Here is a 22,028-nt window from a genome sequence, read left to right as displayed (position 1 = left end):
CACTCAAATAGAGCAAAAAATAGACAGTTAGAATACGCCAATTGGTTTCTAACTGTCCCAAAATTTACAAATATGCAAACAGATAAATCAATACCACGAAATTATATCAAAACATAAACAGTTAGAATACGCCTACTGGTATCTAACTGGGCCAGAATTTTACAATATCCAAACAAATACCTAATATCTTACTGCTCACAAAAACTGGAACAATCCAATGCATAAAGCATTAGGCAGAAAGAACAAGTAAACGCGGAATACAAACAAATAAATAAACTGTAGCATAACATGGATTTATTTTCTACCACAGACCCAATGATTTTAGCAACAAACACAGAAACTTTGCAAATTGCACAGTACTCTGGTTTGTAATCTACTAAATATGAGGGTCAATAAAAAGAAGACAATGTTGATTGTACAATGTAATAAGTCATTATAAAATACTAATACTAACATGCTATTTTCTTTTATTACAGAAATGAACAAGAAAAACATGGACTCCTGTTACTAAACCAAATAGTACGTATAACAAGATAAATACAACCATCGCAGCATATCACACCCATACAAGCTTATAACATTGTTCCTTATAAATTAGTTTTTGACTCAAAGTTAAAAGCCACTGGGTGTGATATGCTGCGGTGGTTGTGGCCAGGGCATACACTCTTGGGTGCATGGCCAAATGGCCATGCACCCAACATTCTATACCCTGGCCACAACCACCGCAGAATATCACACCCATAGATGCAAACATTGCAACCATTGTTATGTCCGCGGACAGGGGGAAGGTCCTAGGACACATTCAACTTGCCAGAAGACAATACAAACAGCGTCCTCAGGACTCCCCCATTTTCTTTATGTACGAACATTTCTGGACACCGCGATTGTTCTTAAAACATTTTCACCTTGCCAACGAACAATACAGACAACGTCTCCAGGACACCCCCTGCAAACATTCCAAGACCCCACGAGTGTTCTTAGAACACTTTCAAGTTGACACCGAATCCATTCTGTTTATTTACGAACATTCCAGAACAGCCATGTTGTCCGCAGACAAATCGAACACAACAAAAGCGTCTAGCACATAAATAAAATACAACTTTGAACCTATCTCATACTCCCCCATCCTCCCCAAAGACTTATACACACCAACACACTCTACTAAATACATATTTTGAACAAACTTTCACGCGCTGTCCCCGGACGTCTGCAAATGCAAGATGGCGGGCGCGACAGAAAATCTGATGCGCATCACGCACCACGCCGCCCAATCAGTGAACACGTCGCATGTCCGCGGACATGACGCAAGCCGCTGGGCCAATCGGGGTGCTGTCCGCGGAGCGAACAGGGAAGTCCGTCCGCAAAGCGAACACAGATATCACTAATTTTTTTGCCTTACATTTTGGTCATTTTAAAAAAAACTACTGGACGGATTTACACCAAATTTGCAAAAGCACGCTTTCGGGACCAAGCCGCCGCTCCTGCCGCAAATTTGGTGTAAATCCGTCCAGCGGTTCGGGCTGTCGCCGTGCGCAAAGTTTTTTCCCATTCAGTCTATGGGAAAAAAAAGTTTTGGGACCCCCCATATAACTTTTCCCCCCCTGGACGAATCCTCACCAAACTTTGCAAAAAAATTCAGAGTGGGCCATAAACTTTTTTTGCAAAGTTTGGTGAGGCTTCGTCCAGGGGGAGCGAAGTTATAAGCCGCCCAAAAAGTGCTCTTTCTATGGAAACTTAACCATAACTACATGGCGGCTACTGCGGCCATGTAATATTGATAGTTGTTGTGTGATAATGCTTACCTGAAGGTTTCATGGCATAGATAGTGTGTATTTCAAAGGCCTAATAAATCATTGCATAATGTTGTACTTCTTTGTCTAATTGGAATTATTGGGGGGGGGGGGGGGCGTGTGTGTGTGTGTGTGTGTGTGTGTGTGTGTGTGTGTGTGTGTGTGTGTGTGTGTGTGTGTGTGTGTGTGTGTGTGTGTGTGTGTGTGTGTGTGTGTGTGTGTGTGTGTGTGTGTGTGTGTGTGTGTGTGTGTGTGTGTGTGTGTGTGTGTGTGTGTGTGTGTGTGTGTGTGTGTGTGTGTGTGTGTGTGTGTGTGTGTGTGTTTGTACCCCTAAACCACTTTCACACCGTTACTGAGTCTAAGCCTTGCCAGTCTGCTACCTACCTTGATCGGATTTGGCTAGACTTCAGTATCTTCCTATTTGACCATAATGGGTTGGCCCCTGATAATCCACCCCCAGAGATTTGAAAATACATATTAACAGGACACACAATGCTCTAGTGGGATGAGGCAGAGAGGTTCCTGTCTGCGATGTGTCTGGGTTGGCAGGATTGTTCTACTGGTATTTTTTGTCCTGGTTTGTGAGTTTGTTAGAATGGTACAGTTTTGGGCAGACAACCTATTATGGTGAACAGGGAGACACTGAGATCTGGCCAAACCCAATCAAGGTAAAGTAGCGACAAGGCTTTGAGAGTGATTTAGAGGTACAATGAATCCACAGAGAATAACAACAATAATTCCTGTTACACAAGTAAGTACACAAATAAACAATGATTAATTAGGCCTTTAATATACACACTAAGAAAGTAAAACTGCTAGGCAAATATTGTCACACACTTTCTATAAAACAGATGTATACATTTACCCTTAGGAGAAGAAAGAAAGCATATGATAGCAATAACCAATGGAACATGGGTAAGTCGTCAGATGTGTGAAATAGAGTAGAAGACACTTAAGAATTACCAAAGAACAGTTTCCCTAACACTGACAGCCGTAAGATGGTTTTGTGCCTTGTGCCTTAAAATAATCAGTTCCAAAGTTATACTTTTCAGGTAAATGTACTAAGAAATTGGATGATGGCAGGGGTAATGACACAAAAGTCAAAAAGGTAAGTACATTTGAGTTGAGTAATCTCTCTCAATCCCAGATACAAGGATAGGCTTAGGGATCCATCAGTAGGCCTCCACCGACCATCAGGAGAGAGTGATTTATAGACAGGGCTTTACTCCCATATAACAGGATGGTGAAAAGGGGGGAAAGGCAAAGGTATGTTACCTTAACCCCCTGACTCCGAATTATCCAGAAAGTTTAAAACACTGCAGAAAACAATCGCAAATGTAGCCAAAAAGCCACTACAGAAAAAAGTGCTAAGTACACAAACCATCCCAACAGGACTTCACTTTAGGGTTATGTGTGCATTTGTAACAATATAAAACATTCCCTAAGAGGGAAATCTTCTCTTAGTACTGATAGTCTTATGGACTGATGTGTTTGCCATAGAAATGAGCAAAAAGGCTAGGGAAGTAAAGCAGAAGGTTTTACTTACTTCCAAAATGACAGGCCATGAGTAAACCCAAAGCAAACAGAATGGGTTTCCCATAGAGGTATTTGGGAGATGTGAGAAACCAGAAAGTGTCTCCCTGACTAGTCCCCGGGGATTTGTCATCCAGGTGGCCAGGACATGGCCATTGCTATTGGATTCAGTTCCTTGGGGTGGACCAGTGAGGGAGGACCACCTGGATGGGGGGTCTTCGGGGAGTGAAATTGAGACACCAACGGGTGAGACTTGGTCTCCGCCTTCTCATAACACCTTTTCCCCAAACTACCCCTTAGGATATGCAAACTCTCAACCCTCCCCACCCCCCTTTTCTGACACAGACACTTTTGCACACCGTGAAAGACACAAACACTGAGCAGTTTACCTGATGTGTCCTAATATCAGGGTGAGGCAAAGTCAGGCAATTGATGAGAATCACACACACCTGATGGCTCTTTCCCTTCCCCACAGGGATAAAAGATGGAGCACGAGAGCACATATGAGCAAGACAGACCGCACGAAGAGACAGCTATCCACATGCAGCAGTTCAAGAGGAGGAGATAGGCGGCGACACGCGAAAGGCTGAGAAGGAGAGAAACAACTTTGCCCTTTCCAACCCAGGCCCGCAAAACCGCAGCAGAAGAAATCGTAAGACTGCAAACAATAGCCCTAGTGTGTTACAGCAGATGTCAATGGTACATGGAGTGTGCCTACGCTGATAAGCAGGACAGCGGGAGATGCCTGCTACCGTGGTACTGGCCTTGATTCCTGATATGAAGAAAGCCAAGCGGTTCATCACAGCTGGTGAGCCAAGGGGAGAACTGAAAAAAAGAAACCGGACTGTGTTGAACAAAAGTAGCAAATGACTGATTCCGGAAAGCATAAAGAACTGTTTATTTATTTATTTATTTATTTACTTACTTACTTACTTTAATTCTTGGTATAGCGCCAAATCGCTGCAGGCCTCATGGCACACATAGAACAAAAACAGAACGGACAGTCAGAAGTGAAGGAAGTTTGAAGTCAGAGGGCACAGAACTAGGGAGCGGTAAAAAGAAGGTCTTAAGGTTCTTTTTAAAGTCGACCAAAGTAGGGCAGGACTTGAGATGAAGTGGAACCGAATTCTATAATGATGGAGCAAGGACATCAACATTTGTTTTTCCATATTTGGCCAGATGGAAGCGAGGCTGGGAAAGTCTTGCCTGTTCAGCGGACCTGAGAGAGTGTCCTGGGATGTAGGGATGGATCCGTGCTGAGAGGTAACTGGGTGCAGTGGCATTCAGGCATTTAAACGTGAGTGTGAGTATCTTGAAAGATACCTTGTGCCTGATTGGAAGCCAGTGTAGTTTTATCCAGGCTTCAGTGATACAGTGCCATCTTGAAAGACCAAGCACCGCACGAACAGCGCCATTTTGAGTGGTCTGAAGAGCTGCAATGTGGGTGGAAGATGTACCAGCCAGAAGGCTATTGCACTAATCCAGCCGCGAGTTGATAAGAGCACTGGCCAAGAGGGACATATTGTTTACAGATAAAAAGGGGTGTAATGAGCAGAGCTGCTTGTTGATCCAACCACATGTGGCACGTGTTTTAGCTACATGAGAGTGCATGGAAAGTTCAGCGTCAATAGTGACCCCAAGCGTCTTGACGCTTTGAACCACAGACATTGCTTTGATGCAGACATTGGCTATAGAAAATGAAGCTTAATCAGCGGGAGGGTTATTTAGCATATGACTGGAGGTGGCAATAAGAAGCACAGTTTTATCAGCATTTAAAGCCATGAAGTTCGGAGCCATCCAGGATTGAATGATTGAGTAAATGGCCGAGATGGCTTTAGAGTCGGTGCAGTAGGAGCAAGAGAGTTCAAGGATGACCTGGGTGTCGTTGGCGTAGTTGGTATACAAGGCACCCAGGGCATCGAGCAACAGAAGAAGAGGAAGTATATTAATGTTGAAGAGGGTGGGAGAGAGGGGAAATATGAAAGGGGAAAGCCAGCTGCAGATTAGCCGGGCACCAAGTGGGAGCTTGCTTGAGAAACTGTGGGTGATTACCCGATTGCAGAAACTACTGTTACCAGAAGAGGGTCAAAGTGGTCATACGGGGGTCTAGTGAAATCCTTTGTACAGTGGAAAGTCTTTGGCCGGCAGATGATCATAATTATTGCAAAGCTAAGGGAAGTGAATCCCACATTGTAAGAAAAGTGAAAAGAACAGTGTGTTGACAAGTGAACCCGGCAGTGGGTTGTCCATAGTGAACTGTTTAAGACATTAAGAATCATGAATATCACAAAGGAGATTGTGCGGAAAGCTGTAGTGAACCTGATGGAGGGAAGCAACCATTTGAGAAGGGTCTGAAACCGGAAGAGGAGGATTCAGGGGTGAAAAGGCATCACTCAACGTACAATTGCAAAGGACATTTGTTTTATTATTTTGAACACATCAGGTCCTCGGAAGCAAGAGACTTTGAACAGAGAAAGAGACTTGGCCATCAACGGTCCTGATAGCTGAGAACAGAACTGTTGTCTTGCGCTGGGTAATCTTGAGTCTGTGCTGTGTTCCATGGTCCTACCTTTTCCCATGCTCAAAATGTGGGGAAGGGAGACCACAATTACTGCATCCTGACTTATTATTTATGAACACTTCTTTTCTTTCTTGTGAGCCCTATCCCACACTCTTTTGTATTTAGCGTAAGTATTGGCAATAGGTTGTTCTTAGTATAGGCTTTTTTATTTGACAAGCCATCTCTAGGACTTCATTATTTTAATTTGATGATCATAACTTGATCCTATCTTAGATTTAGGTGTAGAGTAGGTGTTTTCCCACACTACCAGTACAGCTTAATAAACAACCTTGAACTGTGATCACGTGTGTCTATTATTGATACCATGCCTTCCTTACAGAGAAAAGAAACAAAAAGACAGTTGTTCCTAACATATGGAATGCCATTTTGTATGTAATTAGTCTTTTATGCTATGTACATCACCACCACTTGATCTTAAACCTCTGAACCTTGTCTATGTTTGCTTGTTTTGTTTGTTTGTATGTAGAGGCTGACTCTGACTCCATACAGGGTCTCACCCAGAGCGTGATCTGTGAGTCTAAAACAGAAAAAAGTGCCCAGCAGAGTGAGAAAGCGGAAGAGTTGGAAAAGTCTTGGAGAAAGAAAATATACAGAATTAACTCATTATATGTATGGAAATGAAAACATAACAGTCAGTGATAGTGATCGTTGTGATAAATGGATAGTTTTTATTGTTCTGACCAGAAGAAATTGCAATCAAAAGAAGGGAGAAGAGCTTGTGGGAGATTTCAGAAGCTACTATCTGTCTTTTCAAGTGAGAGGAAGAGACATGTGCCATGGGGTGAAACCTGGAAGGAGGAGCTTGAGGATGCAATAATCTATTTATTTATTTATTTATTTATTTATCACATTTGTATAGCACGCCCGGCCCAAGGGCATCTGGGCACTGGGTACATTCAGGCATAACACATAAAACATAAGTACAGGTATAATGCAGAGTATATAGTCAGAGCAGGAATGAGCTAAGTGGCAAACTGTCACTATGATGATGTACGGCATTGTCCTAGCCTAAGTGAACTATGAGTCTTGTATGAATAGCCATGTTTTGACGTTTTTGCGGAAGGACCAGTAGGAGGAGTCCGATACTAGGGACAGGGGGAAGGTGTTCCAGTGTTTTGCAGCCCCCACTGGGAAGCAGCGGCCCCCTGCCTTTTCACATTTGAATTTGGGTATTGTGAGAATGTGCGAGTGAGCAGCACGGGTGGGTCTGTTGGTTCAGGGTTTATCAAATTTCTTGGAGAGATAGCTTGGGGCTGTCCTAGGTAGACATTTGTGAGTGATAGAGAGATTTTTCAATATCATGCAATCTCGAACCAGCAACCAATGAGCATTTCATCTGGCCTCAGAGATGTGTTTTTTATTTCGGATGTTCAAGGCCGCTCTTAGGGCATTATTTTGGATGACTTGTATTGTAACGTTTCCTGTGGTTGAGCCTGCAAAAAGGGTGTTGCAGCAATCTAGTTCTGACAGGATTAGAGCTATAGCTAGTATAATGCAACTTACGGGAGTCAGGAATGGTCTTCAGCCGTTAATAAGTTTGAATGTGTAGGTTGCCACAGACGCAGTTGCATTCACCCATCTTGTTGGGGCGAGAGACCTTCCTTTGAGATCAGGATGGAATTCCTGTCTATGACGAAGGATTTGTAATCATGCTCCAGTTTGTTCAAACGATTTTGCGTCCCCACTAGGAGCAGCTCCGTTTTTTCGTCATTTAGGCAGAGGTCACGTTGAGCCATCCAAGCTTGGATGATTTGATAAGTTTTGTTGAGGGTGTTGGTGTCAGTGTTGTAGTTACCAGTGATGGGGAGGAGGATCTGGGTGTCATCTGCACAGTTGGTATAGGAGACACCTTGTTAGTTCAGAAGATCGAACAAAGGCTTCGTAAAGATGTTGTTAAGTGTCGGAGAGACACACAAACCTTGGGGAATGCCGCACATGACTGGGGTAGCAGCTGCCATGTTAGAGAATACCCTCATTGTACCCTTGGATAGGAAGGACTCAACCCAAGCTATGGGATTAGTAGAGGAGTGGGCAGCTGAGGAGAGGTGTTGGCATAGGTAGGATCTTGTGGTTCCCCAGATCGAACGCAGCTGAGACGTCCAGCAAGAGGAGGATAGCAGGGTTCCCGTTATCTATGATTTCGTTCATTTGGATTTTTAGTTCTAACAGTGCTGATTCTGTTCCGTGCCCTGGACGGAAGCCTGATTGGCTAAAGACCGAGGAGATTGATAGTGGAAATGTTACAATCTAGTGTAGGAATTTTTAAGAGTGGGAGGTCCCAGGCGTCTTTTAGGTTGTTACGGATGATACCTTGTGCAAATGATTTGATAATGAGTAATGTAATAAGAGGAGTGATGTCCGCCATGCATTCTTTAATGAAAGTGGCTGGGCAGATGTCTCCTTGGCATCTCAATGGCTTCAGGCCTTCGACGATTTTAGTGACATATGTTATAGTGACTGGCCTGAATTCAAATGGCGTGAGTGATTGGTGTGGTGGAGGCGAGGTGTGGGGGGGCTGGTGAGGGGACTATTAGGTAAAAGTATTTTGTTTTTTGTTGGTGGTAATTTATGTTTGGAGTTGGGTAATTTTATGCAGTAGTGCCTTTTGCATGCTAGTGCACCAGTAGGTGTCCTTGACACAGTGGTCTGGAGGAGTAATTGGGGTTTCGAGTTCTCGTAGGATGGCAAGTAACTCTTTGGGACCCGTTTTGTATTTTGCTATTCGCTCATTGTAGGTATTGCTTTTGGCTTGGAGGATGGCCTGTTTATACGTTTTTGCCGAGAATGAGTTGTTCTTTGTTGGCATCTGAAAACAGCGTTTTCCAAGTGGTCTCTGCAGCTTGCATAGTGTAGCGTAAGACTTTGAGGTTAGGGGTGTACCAGGTATTCAGATGAGCTATCAATTTAGGTGTGCATTTGCATAGTGGAGCTACCTTGTCGATTGCTAGCGGCATAGTTTGGTTGTAGAGTTCCTCCATGCTGTTGGGATCGCATTCTGAGTGTTGAGTGTTCACGATGGGATCCAACAGTGGGAGCATATTTGCTGGTGTTGCGGGTATTTCTTGACAGAGAGGCCTGGGCCAGCTGCAGTGAGACATTGGTTAGGGTGTCTTTAGGGATTGAGAAGGTGATGACATTATGGTCAGACCAGGGGCAAGGTGTATTGGACGTGATGGTAGTGTTGCCGTTCATATCAGCCAACCAGTCTAGCGGGCAAACTTTGTTTGTGCGTCGGACAGGAGATGCGCTGTGAGGAGTACTTTTGAGTAACTAAACTTCAAGGTTATCTCACAGAATGACAGTACAGCAACCAATAACTTGCACCCACAGAATGCCATAATTTTTAAAGAATTTGAAAATTACACATCAAAAAACGTTCTATTAAAATGTACCAGATTAAAAGAGTCTTCAGTGCAGACTCAGTTCATGAAAGAATGGAGGACGTGGCTGCATTGGGGTGCGGCAAATGAGTGCACCACTGTACAGGGTGCCAAAAGGATCATTTTAAAACCTTTGCAGGATGTTTCCCTTAACTCACTCGAAGATATTTGGATGTTGTAGTATCATTTAAACTATGTGCTCACCTGTACATCACTGTATTTCCGAAAGTGAAGTTTGTGCCATCAGCAGCACCGTTCTCTGGAGTAGGTGTAGTCCCACATGATACAGCTATAAGTGAACATAACACATATTTAATCACAATGGGAACATGAACAAATAAGAAAATATCTAAAATGATGTTTGCTAGTGAGGACTCATTTTGGATATCTCATGACTCGCCCAGCACAGGTGTAAAATCATTATCCGTGCATCTACAGTTAGCCACGTGGCTCGCATTTCTGTGTCTGCATATGTGTGTCTCTGAGTGTGAGAAGAAATTGCATTTTAGTGGGGTAGTGGTGCTCTGGCTCACAATTGTTTGCTTCCTTTAGCACATGCTGGGCCATGCTATTCAATCATATTCTGCAATCCTGTCCTATTCAGATTCATTTTCAGAGTTGCAGACTTTTCAAAATAGCTTTTGGTTCCTGCCTAGAAGTCTATGCCTCGAAAACATTGTTAATTTCCCAAGATTGAAAGTGCTGATTGTTAAATTAACAAATAATTAAAATATTCCTAAATATAAACGTTGGCAATATAGATGAGCCAATTCAGCGCTCATTACCGAGACACTGTCTCAAAAAGTGCTATGGACGACTCAGGTCTTCATCCTTCTGATAAATGTGTATTTATTTGAGGGGTATTTTTTGTTAGTTATGTGTATCAATCAAGAATTGTTTTTTGATAATAATTTTTGAAAAAAATATGTGTCTAAAAATGTTTCTTTGTATTGCTCTAATTGAGTAGTTTGATGTTGGTTATAGATATGTGTATGCTATATCACTGTATCAATATAATTTGTCATATTTCATCTTTATATTGAATTTTTAGTATTCCATTGATTGTTTTTTTTAGTACAATACATAATAATGATGATGAACCAGATACGAATTAATCTTTTCGTGTCTAAATATGTGTTTATGGTCTAATAGTTGTTCGGATTTTGAACATTGTAATAACGGTGGAGATTCTTGCTACCTGCATTCTATACACAGATGCACCACGACTCTGGTCCTCCATTTTGCCTTTATATCTATTGAAATTAACCACGTATGACCGGAGTTTAAAGTACCTGGTGTCCCCGTTCACTCTTGTGTTTTGACTTCATCCTTCTGATGCCATGTAAACGAGTGCCATTGAGCAAGAGCTGATTGTATGACTTAGCGGTATCTGACATAAAGTGCTAAATACAAACATACTACTCTTCTTTTAGCACGCTATAAGTAAAGCTAATTTAAAATAGGTTTAACCTAGTAAAAAATAGCAAAATAAATGAGAGCTGCCATCTTCAAAATAAAATGATCATGCTTAGGTGTGGCCTGCTCATGCTCGCTTCTTGGGGGGTGCCTGGCTTCATTGTTAAAGGGTTTCAGCATTATTTTATTAAAATAGCTCAACTTTTCCAGATGTGTTAATTCTTCTTTTTCTTTCTTTTTTTTTATTTCATTTAGTTTTTACAAACTTTTCGAAATTTATAACTATAAGAACACATTGCGTGTGAGAGGCAAAAAAGAAAAAAAAAAGTTAAATCTTAATAAGACATAGAAACTATATAAAAGAGAAAAAATAGCAACTTTTCCAATTCCACAGTTAGACTACTACTGAAACTCAGCATCTTGGTTCTATAGATTCGTTTTCAGCTATTCAAGATAGTGCATGGCTTTACTTATTTAATATTCTATTCACTCTTGTGTTTTTGCATTCCTTCACTTTCTTCTGTCTATCGATAACATCACCTTTCTTTATGGCGGCTCCACGTCAGCTGATTCTATTGGATTGGTCTCTAAACATATTTGGATTTGGTTTGGAATCTCATTGTGGAGATCCTTAGGGTTTTGCTCTCGCCAGTGTGTAGATGCCTCCACCATTCTTCTGCATTGTATGTCAGAACTCGGTTCCTCTCAAGCCTTAAACATTTTTCGCATTGATCTTTTAATTCAGCACAAAACAATATCAAATGCTTTAGGTTTTCATCTTCTCTAGCCACAGCCTGCACTTGGAGTTACTTGTTTCAATTGACCTTCTCCAAATTAGAGCTTCTTTTGTTTCGAAGATATTTAATCTGAACTTCAGGTATAATTTTCTTAGTAGTTTGCACGGTGATAACATTAAATAGTTTGCAAGTGTGTTACGTTTTTTGGCTTCTAATGGTGCATTGTTCATACATTTTTGAGCCGCTCTTTTCTCACATAATTGGATCCAGTCTATATCTAATAATTGCTTTTTGACCAGGTCGGGGTTCTGACATAATGTTTGTTCATCTGACCCCACCTGTGCAAGAATCTCTTTGCACTGGCTCTTCCATTCATCTAATGCAGATTGCCTTATACTCTTCTTTTGACTTAAAATTTTAACAGATGGTAAATTTGCTTCTGCGTTCGTTTTTCTAAACAGGGCCAACTTGTTCCAGGCAATCCGTGCATTGATTGATGAAACCCCTACTTCATACAGCACACAGGCCGTTGGTGTTCCTTGAGGAATTTACAATATTTTCTTCCAAAAGACTCCTTCACATCGTGACCATACCTTATGATCAACCCTGAACATATTTTCAGCTCCATACGTGAGGATTGGAGTCACTTTTCCTTGATAGAATCTTCTTACGGGATCATACGTACATTTCCCGTATTTTTTCTGTATGATGTTACCTTGCGTTATGAGCTGTTTGCAACTATTTAATAGCTTTCTCAACATCGGCTTGTCGTTTATGCTGGAATTAATGATGGTTCCTAGATATCTCGTATAGGGTAGCTTATATATCTTTTTTGGTCCTACATACCATGATAACTTCTGATTTTTGGATTTCCATCCTCTTAAGTTTTCCAGTACCAGAATTTCGGATTTCGCAGCATTGATCTCTAGCCCCAGATCTTCAATAAATGTTCTAAGAGCCGTTAGTTTTTGTTGTAGACCAATCGGGGTGCGGTCCAAAATTACCACGTCATCTGCGTATAGAATGTGATTTATCTCAACTCCATTTATAGATGGTGGAAATGAAACCACCGATGCTAGTGCAGGTCCTACATCAGCAATGTAGAAATTGAAAAGTTTTGCTCCTAGTGGGCATTCTTAATTCTTCTGTGAATCCCTTCGCCCAATAATACGTGGGTTCTCTGTGACTCATGTAATGCTTTAAGGTTTCGCAAAATTGCCAATTTCACATAAAGTGCATTGCACTAGTAACCCACCTCTCCCCCAGATGCTTTAATACACAATATTTAGCAATGTGCAACATGATTTAGCAATTTGCAGCATGGAAGTGCACCATCAATAATGATTCATGTACTGCAAGGCAACAAAGACAATGTCACTTTTAAAATGAACACATTAGCATTGAGTGATTTTCTGATTTGTACCTTGACAATATGGTGGGCTATTGCTCCATTGACCGGACTCCAGGCATGTGACCTTCAGCACTCCCATGAGTTGGTAGCCCTCATTGCAGGAGAAAGTGACATCACTGCCGATGCTATACAAGTCACCTGCAGCATGACCATGCTCTGGATGTGCAGGTTTCTTGCATTTAACAGGCTCTAAGGCAAATACATAAATAAAATAAGGTGGGCGTTGTGGGGGTTCTTAAGAGCTTGCTGCTGGAAGACAACCATTTGTGATGCCTCTACTGAACTTTATTTACCGCCAGGTCATGCAAAGGTTTAACAATGAGATGTGTGAGTTATTTGTAGTAAATAACATTTATTAGTTCACATATGAAGTATCAGACATAAATAGAGCATGCTCGAATAAAGGAGCGCGCCAATATACATTTCAAAGGTGTTCTGTCTAACACATGGAGACATTCCTCCTAAAACCCATCAGTATTTACAAAAAGCAATTTCTCTTGGGCCTGTAGAAAATGCAAAATGCAGTCTATTAGCAATGTTTTGAAACTCTTAAACAACCGGTCCTTGGTTGTAGATGTTGCAGATGTGTTCGGTCAGTTGATAGTTATATGGTTATTCATGTGTGCTGCTCTTAACAGTACGGATCAGTGTGATGGAATGAATAATGCCACTTAACCGCCTACTCAGCCCTCACACTTTAACAAAGCAAGATTGATCCCAATCATTAAGTTTAAACAGGTATTGATAAGTGATCCCCCCTTTGCCTCTTGTGGTAATGTGGAACTAGGGAAGGTTATGCTCTTAAGAGTGGTTTGAATGTGAGGCAGTAGTATTCCAAACAGTAATCGTCCAACATAAAGGTATGTGAAAATCAAGGTTCTATACAAATATATTATATTTTGATTCCATACACCAATATGCAATAAAAAAAAACATTCATAGAAAACACAAACGCCCACCCATGTAAAGGAAGCCAGAAACATTCAGAATGTAATGATGCAAACACTCTGGATACTTAGCAAGGAGGAAAAACCAATAGATCACTTCAGTGTTGGTAAAAAGGATATGTATTAAGGGCAATGGTGCAAAAGGGGGCTTGAATAGTGTCTGGGGTCCCAACAAATTGCCCTGGTGGGATAGGGCCATTCAACATTTCCCATAACCAGTTATTGGTGGTTCAACAGCATCAAACCAAGCCTTCCAACTTTGTTTGAGCATGTCAAACTAGGTTCGGATGCAGATAGCCATGCTGATCCAGACAGGGCGCAGGAATTGAGTTGGGTTTGAGATGAAGCGTGCTGTAGTATGATGCAGCGTTTGCAGAATGCAGGTTGATAAGCCCACCAAGGTAGGTTCAGCATTCAATCAAGGAACAGCGACAAAGATGCTGGTGGTTTGTAATGCTTTCAAATTAAAATGTTTTTAACTAAAAAACAATGAGTCGTGTACAATGTATTCTGGGTGTGCCCAGGGCAGCAATGGGCATTTTCTTTCTCAGTGAGATATGCATTTTAATATGAAGTCTGAACACTGTCTGTATTCTTCCATTAGAAAACAAGTTTTTCTCGCCTATGTTGGTCTGCATTGCTTCAAGAACTGTTTTGAATAAAGATGCTAGCTAGTGTCTGATTGCATTGTGGAGTCGAAGGAAAGTTAGGCTGTTTTTCACACTTTCATGTAAAATAGAAGAGTTTACCTCTTGGGGTTGCCATGGGTCATTTCAACCAAGGATCCATGGAAATTGGCAACAGGTGGACTTTGAAGTCAGAACTTTCTGGAAAATGTAATTCTGCATTTGTGGGAGGTTTAAAATGGAGAGCACCAGATTAGGCAGACAGAAAAGCTTAGGAGAAAGAATGGATGCACTACTTTCTATGCCTGTTAAGCAAATCTATCTGCCTTCCATTTTTAGGGGCTTTCCAGTGCAGTTCTGTCAAGTTGAGGAATTATGTGGCTGGTGCTTTAACAGTGAAGTATGCTTAAACATTCATGTATTATTTTTACTGCATTTATTCTTTTATGCATGCTGATTTGTGAATATACGGCCATAAAGAGCCATTTTACATTTGAGCTAAGTGAGTTATGTGAATAATTGCCTTTCAGCATGTAACGTTTCTCTTTTCATTGTGTGCTGGGGTTGTGAAAAAGATTACTGTGCACTGATGAGAATCCAAACAGCGGTTGGGGATGGTGACAGGCTGGAGTGGAAGGCTGGGCCTCCATTGCACAGTACTGTGTCTAACTTTGGAAAAATAGTCCAACCCCTTGTCAGGAGCTCAGACACAAGATTCTGCAAGATGCTCAAAATGTCCATTGACTGGTAATGCTCCTCACAAAAACAAAGTCTGAGGCGGCCAGAGTGCCTTCAATGAGCAGGGCACCAGTCTTCTGTGCATATCCTTCTTGTTGGAGAAAAACTAGCCTATAGTGCAGTACTCCAGATTGTGATCTAGTTTAAGACAGTAAAGTCACTCCTGATGCCTATCATCCACAGACATGTTTATCAGTCTACAAGTAGAGCAGGTCTTGAAAAGGCTCTTCTTGGCTTTGATATGAGCCATGGTGAGGACAGGAAGGGAGACTTCACTGGCTCAACCATGGAGGAACAAGAGCAAAGCTATGTCCGCTGTGAGGGACCTACGAATGAGTGCAGGAACTCCAAAATCCCACTATAGTAACATACATATCTGTAGCTTTCAAATGCTGTCAGCGTTAAAGCTGAGCAATGTCGAATAAATAGAATAGACATTTTTACGAATAAGGTAACATCTTTGGAGTGGACTCTCGTCTCCAAACATGCGGTAAAGAATCAGAAGATGGCTTTCAGGGATGGAGGTACGAGAGGTTAAGCCTATTGATTCAAGGGTGAATGACCCAAATAAGACTCATAGAACTGGGTGCATTTTATTTTAATTGTTTTTAAACTGCTTACTATTACTGAGGGTCTCAGCCTGATGAATGGAATATTCAACAACATGTGAATCGATGAAAGATCCAACGCTAGAGAAGCTTAGTTAGCTGAGTTGTTTGCTTGATTATCTGACTTGGCCAACCAACATTTTGTTAACTGGCATTTAAATTATTCGGCACCATAATTGAGCTTTTGTTATTTCTATATAATGTTTTTATATTGAATATTTTCAAATGTATAGGTTTATGTATATGAGTTGTTAGACTGTCTTACAAGCTGAATCTAATCACTCAATTATTTTAATTGTGGTGCTAAGGTAGACAATGTAAAACTCTGCAGCAATGCAATGTAAATCTATCACCTGATCATTCGGGTTGTTACTTCACTCTTTACAATTGTCAATGTGCATTCAATCACCCTATACACGAGCAGCAGAGAGATAGATTCACCTGCACACTTTTTTCCATTTCCTGTATATGGCGGGATACAGGTGCATACGTGAGATCCATTTGTATTGAGGCAAGAAGCATGTTCGTCACAGTCTGACCCTAATGCGCACTCATCAACATCTGTAAGAGAAGAGAACATGACAGTCACCAACAATGGCATGTATGTATACTTCATGAGCATGCACTGTCAGACAATAATAACTACACATTTACACATGATACAAACAGTGGTAACAAAGAAGATAATGTGGACATTTTCACTGGGCTGGCTTAACATCAATGTTGTACTACAAGGTACATGGGTTATTAGAAGAAACAAAGTAGGCTGGGCATTTACATATCAGCATTCATTGTATTTCCATCGATTTCTAAACAGCCAAGGCAGTTACCTCTCTATATGTAAGCTTCATAGCAATTAATGGGATATCGAGAATTATCTTCAGTTAAGGATAGTTTAAGAACCTCATGAAGATAATTGCATTTGTCAGTCTTGCTGTAATCTGTGCTATTGTGAATCTTATTATTTTATTATGGTCCAAAGTGGTATATCTTACATATATATTCAAGGAAAAAACTTTAGTTGCAGGGACGTTAAGGTGAGAACGTAATGCAACAAAACCCTGAAAATTCAGCTAAAACCACCTTAACTTTGTGCGCCCCGGTTGCTCAGCCTATGACCACACTGATGACATCACTAATTACATTACAACAGTAACTGGCATTAAGCATGGCCTTCAGCCATGGCCAGTGTGCATGGCCAAATATATTTTAACACATTAATGCATACTAGTCATGGCCTTCAATTATGGACAGTGGTCACAACCTTCAACCATGTTCACTGAATATTTTAAAACACTAACATGCTACCAACCATAGATTTTGGTCTTTACCAGGGATACATCTTTCAACCGTGTCATCTGCATGTTATATACACTGATTAGGCACTAACCGTGGCCTTTAGAACAATGTTGGCCACTGACCACAATCTTTGGCTGTGCCCACTATATATTCTAGCATATAAATGGCCCACTAGCCATGGCCTTTGACTTTGAGCAGTTTGTACATCTTTTGGCCATGTCCACTGTATATTTTAAAATAATAAAATGCAATAAGCAATGGCCGTCAGCCGTGCCCACTGTGTATTATACAGCACTAACCAGCCACTAGCCATGGTCTTCAATACAATACTAGTCAGTGGCGACAGCCTTTAGCTGTTCTGACTGTATATTCTATCATATTGATGGGCACTAGCTATGGCCTTTAGCCATGGCCACTGACTACAGCTTTCAATGTTGCCCACTGTATATTTTAAAACAGTGAGGGGCTACTAGGCATGGCTTTTAACCATGCACATTGGTATTTTTTAACACTAGCTGATCACTAGCTATGACCTTTGGTATTGGCCAATGACCCCAGCCTTTGTCATGGCCAAGTCCATGGCCTAAATTGTAATTAAAGCAATCAAACATTTCATGAGCTAACTTATAAATGATGTTATGTCTAATTCCATTATTGATGTAATCAGTTATATTCAATGTAATTAGTGTTGTCACCAGTGATGTGATTTGTAATGTCATCACTGTTGTCATACAACATGTAATTGGTAATGTCAGCAGTGATGTGATCTGTGATGTTATCATTGTGGTTGCAGACTGCGAAACAGGGGGCACAACGTTAAGGTGGCTTTAGTTGAATTTCAGGGGTTTTGTTGCATTAAGTTACTTAACATCCCTGCAACTAAAGTTTTCTCCTTGAATTTCTAAGGTTTTGTTACAATGCATTGCTCACCTTAACGTCCCTGCAACTAAAGTTTTTTCCTTGAATTTGAAAGGTTTTGTTACAATGTATTGCTCACCTTAATGTCCCTGCAACTAACGTTTTTTTTCCTTGAATTTCAAGGGTTTGTTATTCCATAGATTTGTAGAACACTTCCAGACCAGTACCATGGTCTTCAGCCATGGTCAGTGCACACAGCTTTGGCCGTGCCCACTGTCCATTTTTAAACACTACTAGACTACTAGCCATGGCCTTTGGATTGCAGGCTTTGAGAACTCACAATGATTTAGGCATTGCACAGTGAGATAAAATTATTTGCCATGGACACACACTTTGGTAAGCAGTGTGCACCAAGTGGTACATCCCTTTTCGGCACCATCATTTTAGCGCCAGCCGATTAGGTGCGCATTTTGGTGTACCCTTTTCATCGCAAATGCCATTCCGGCGCTGTTAATTTGGCGCAATGGATGTTTGGCCATAGCTGACATTGCAGCCACAGCTAAACACCTTCATGCCAAATAATATCACAGGACTGAACTGCAACAAAAAAACAAGGGGGTACTGGGCAAGTAAGCCAAGTGGGATACTGCGCTGGCAATTAAGTCTAAGGGAAAGAGGGAGGCAGCAGGTGGCTGGAAGTTGTGGGTACGTTGCCCAAATTCACCACTGTAAGGTTAAGGTTGTTTGGGGAGTGTTTCCAGTCGCACTGCGCCAGCACAAAATGAAATATATACTGCTTGGGTTGCAGATTTATTTGATTGAAAATAGTACAGCCTGACACGTGTTTCGAGCAGTCCTTGCTCTTCCTCTGAGGCTAGTACAGAAAATTAAAGTAAAGTTCCATAGAGGACAACAATAGTGTTGATCAATTAAAGAGTTAAAGTATGTGTAATAAACGGAAAATTAACAGAAAGGAATATAAACAGAAATAAGAAAAGATATTTTTCGGTTTGAGTGAAGTGTTAGAGATGAAACAGATAATATACACAATCATGATGTCCACAGGGGCAATGTGGGCAGTATGCCAACACGATTAGGGGTGGGTTCCATATTGGTAGCACAATTTAGGTAAAGACACATTTATGTTTTGCCAACATTGTAGAATAAATCATGTAAATCAATTTGATAAAACACGTACATGTGAGCGCATTGCATGTCCTCTTTTCTCTCTGATCGACCCTCCCAGGTACAACTTGGGTCCTTCCTATCCTCCATCTCCCTCTCTACCTGCGGTGTTCTATCCTCTCACCCTGGCTTTTCAATCAATATCTGGCAACTCTTGCCTACTGCATTTCCATTTTCTGCTCAAATTTCCAGTGCTGTGCTGACAACACCCAACTCATTTTCAGGCTTCCCTCGGCAACCTCCTCTCCTTCCCTCATCTCTGACTGCCTAATCGCCATTCAAAATTGGTGTGCTGCAAATGATCTTTGTTTAAACGCCAACAAGACTGAGATCCTCCTCATTGGTACACCCCTTCCATCCTTTCCCCTCACTCTCTGGCCAGCCTCCCTTGGCCCTCCTCCTGCCCCTACCAGCGAAGCTAAGAACCTTGAGGTCATCTTTGACTCCACACTTTCCTTCTCCGCACACATCTCTGATGTCTCCAAACTTCTTATTGCACCTCCTTAAAGGTACTCTTCCTTTCTTCTCCTTCCCTCAGAAGCTCCTTGTCTCCCAAGCTCTCTCTAGGTTGGACCACTGTAACAGCCTTTTTCTAAATCTACCTGCCTCCACTCTCCGCCCTTTACAACTAATCTAGAACAGGACTGCAAGACTTGTCCTTGGCCTCAAGCCCTGGGCTCGTATCTCTCCAGCTCTGAAATCCCTTCATTGGCTCCCTGTGGCTGCTAGGATTAAATTTAAAAGCCTCTGCATTGTCCACAAGGCTTTCTGGGGCTTGGGTCCAAATTACCTTCAACTATCCCTCCGTAAATACCTCCCCTCTAGAGCCCTTCGCTCCTCTACCTCCAACTCCCTCAGGGTCAGTTGTTTTTAAAAGAAACAAGCTGGTGGTAGATCTTTGTCTTCTGCGGGGCCTCCCACTGGAACTGCCTACCTCCCTCCTTGAAACTTGACGAGAACCACCTACGGTTCCGGAAGCTCCTCAAGACCTTCCTCTTCGCCACTGTCTTTCCCTCTCGTCTCCCTTGCTGATCTGCTTTTTCTCTCAGCAATGCTGCACCTGGCCCCGTCTGCCCTTCGTGTCCAGGTCCCTGCTCACCCTGTCGCCCTCCTGCACTGCCCCCTGGCCACCCTTTGCACTGGGGCCTGTATCTGTACCCATACAGCCCCCACCCACTCTTCGTCTGCACTGATCAGATACTCCCTATCTGACTAACCTGGCACTTGGCCCCCACAGGCTTCCACTACCACTGTTTCTGATCACCATATTTATTTATTCATTTACTTATTATTTATCTTGTCCTCTCTTATGCTTCTGCTCTCTCCAATTTCTCCCCCCTCCCATGCACTGTCCCCCTTTTTCCCTTCCCCATGCACTTGCATGTTCTCAATATCACTGGGCCTAGTAAGATCCTTGTGTTTGTTCTCCACTGTTCCCCTCCCTTTGCCTGGTCACCCTCTGAAACACCTGTGTATGAGCGCGATATAAATAAAATATCATATCATATCATATCATATCATATCATGTCATAACATAGATTAGTATTAGCACAGAAAAAGTGTTTTAAATTGAAAATGGTCCCAACCGTGTTACAATGTAGTTTCAAAAGGAACCCGGGGGGGCGTGCGGTAGATTCAAGGTTCAAAAGGGAAAGATAATGTAAGGGGGGAGGGAAATTGAAAAGGAAAGGAGTTAGTCACACATTAGCAATTTGATTGCTCAGTAATGTATTGTGATTGTGTTATACATAGAGATGCACTGATCAATAGTAAAATAAATTGAAACACCTTGAATTGAATATATTCTGCTCAGCATCAAAGAAATCCAGTTTTAATATGTTGCAGTAAATAAATAGCTTTAAGTTGAATACGTGTTCGATTCTGCAATGAAGGTGTAATACATGTCCCATACTGTTTTATTATGTTGCAGTACATAAATATTTGTCACGTTTAATCCATATTGCAAAATGCAAAGGGCCTGCAAGTGCATGCCACACCAATTGTGACCTCTCATGCCAAGACATCTAACCACATGTAACTACGTGTACCAAACTACACATACCCGTAGTCCTTTGTAGCAGCGAATATCGGCAAAACGGCCCATATAAAATACTTTCAGGCTATCACCAAGTGCCCCCCTCATCTATGCCAGCTCCCCCACTCCCTAGATATCACCCTCACCTCCCCTGCCCTCTCCCGTTCACCCCAGAACACATGCTGCTTCTGTAACGCAGTTTGCTTTCAGATGCTGGCTGTTTGCAGCTATAGCCAAGGTTACAGAAAGCTTTGTGTTGCAAACCCGGTCCATGGACCCCTTTAAACTCCTAAATTTCCCTCAGTGCCCTCTAGCCACCCCCCCCCACCCCACCTCTAGCATGATGGCATTTGTACATTTTTTTTTACCTGCAAATAGCTTTTTACTTTGTTTCATATTCTCATAATCTTGGCTATAGCCGCAAATATCTCTCGCATCGAGAGAAAAACAAGATGGCGGTCATTTCATTTCTGAAAACCATGATCCTGCAATGCACCATGGGAGATATCTCTATTTACTGGGCGGAATGGAGCGCCCCCTTCTCTGTCAAATATTGAAATAACTACTCTACAGAATAACCCCAAACCAAACAAAGCACTCTTTTAAACGCTTCATGCACAAGTTGTTTCAAACCTGGTCCAAATCCATCCAGTGGTTTGACCTTTCTTGCCCATTGGAAAATTAATGCAAAGTAGTCCCCACTTTGGAAACAACTTTTTGGGACGCTTAATTACTTATTTTTAACAAAACTTTTCAGTCTGGGGGGGACTGCAGACTTTTAATCACTTTAGAAATGTCAGTCAAATCCATTACTCGAATCAAATGTTATTAACAATTGAATTTTTCAGAGGTTCCTATGTGTCTACGACTCACCTTAACTATAG

General features: G+C 41.7%; 1 protein-coding gene across 2 annotated transcripts in view; it reads right to left on the bottom strand.

Annotated features, from left to right (window-relative positions):
* The window catches only part of SVEP1 (sushi, von Willebrand factor type A, EGF and pentraxin domain containing 1), a 1,471,106-nt gene that overhangs the window by 243,601 nt on the left and 1,205,477 nt on the right, over positions 1 to 22,028 (bottom strand). The window contains exons 32-34 of one of the 2 annotated variants that reach the window (XM_069630907.1): positions 16,209 to 16,328; positions 12,861 to 13,037; positions 9,489 to 9,573 (exon numbers count right to left, since the gene is read on the bottom strand). In XM_069630907.1, coding sequence (XP_069487008.1) covers positions 9,489 to 9,573; positions 12,861 to 13,037; positions 16,209 to 16,328 — 382 coding nt within the window. The remainder of the gene's footprint in view (positions 1 to 9,488; positions 9,574 to 12,860; positions 13,038 to 16,208; positions 16,329 to 22,028) is intronic. The other variant, XM_069630908.1, reaches the window with a different exon arrangement.

Source organism: Ambystoma mexicanum, chromosome 6q (genome assembly GCF_040938575.1).
Source record: "Ambystoma mexicanum isolate Mex_15411 chromosome 6q, UKY_AmexF1_1, whole genome shotgun sequence".
Lineage (NCBI taxonomy): Eukaryota > Metazoa > Chordata > Amphibia > Caudata > Ambystomatidae > Ambystoma > Ambystoma mexicanum.
Note: the sequence above shows the minus strand (reverse complement) of the source record. Positions and strands in the feature narration are given on the sequence as shown.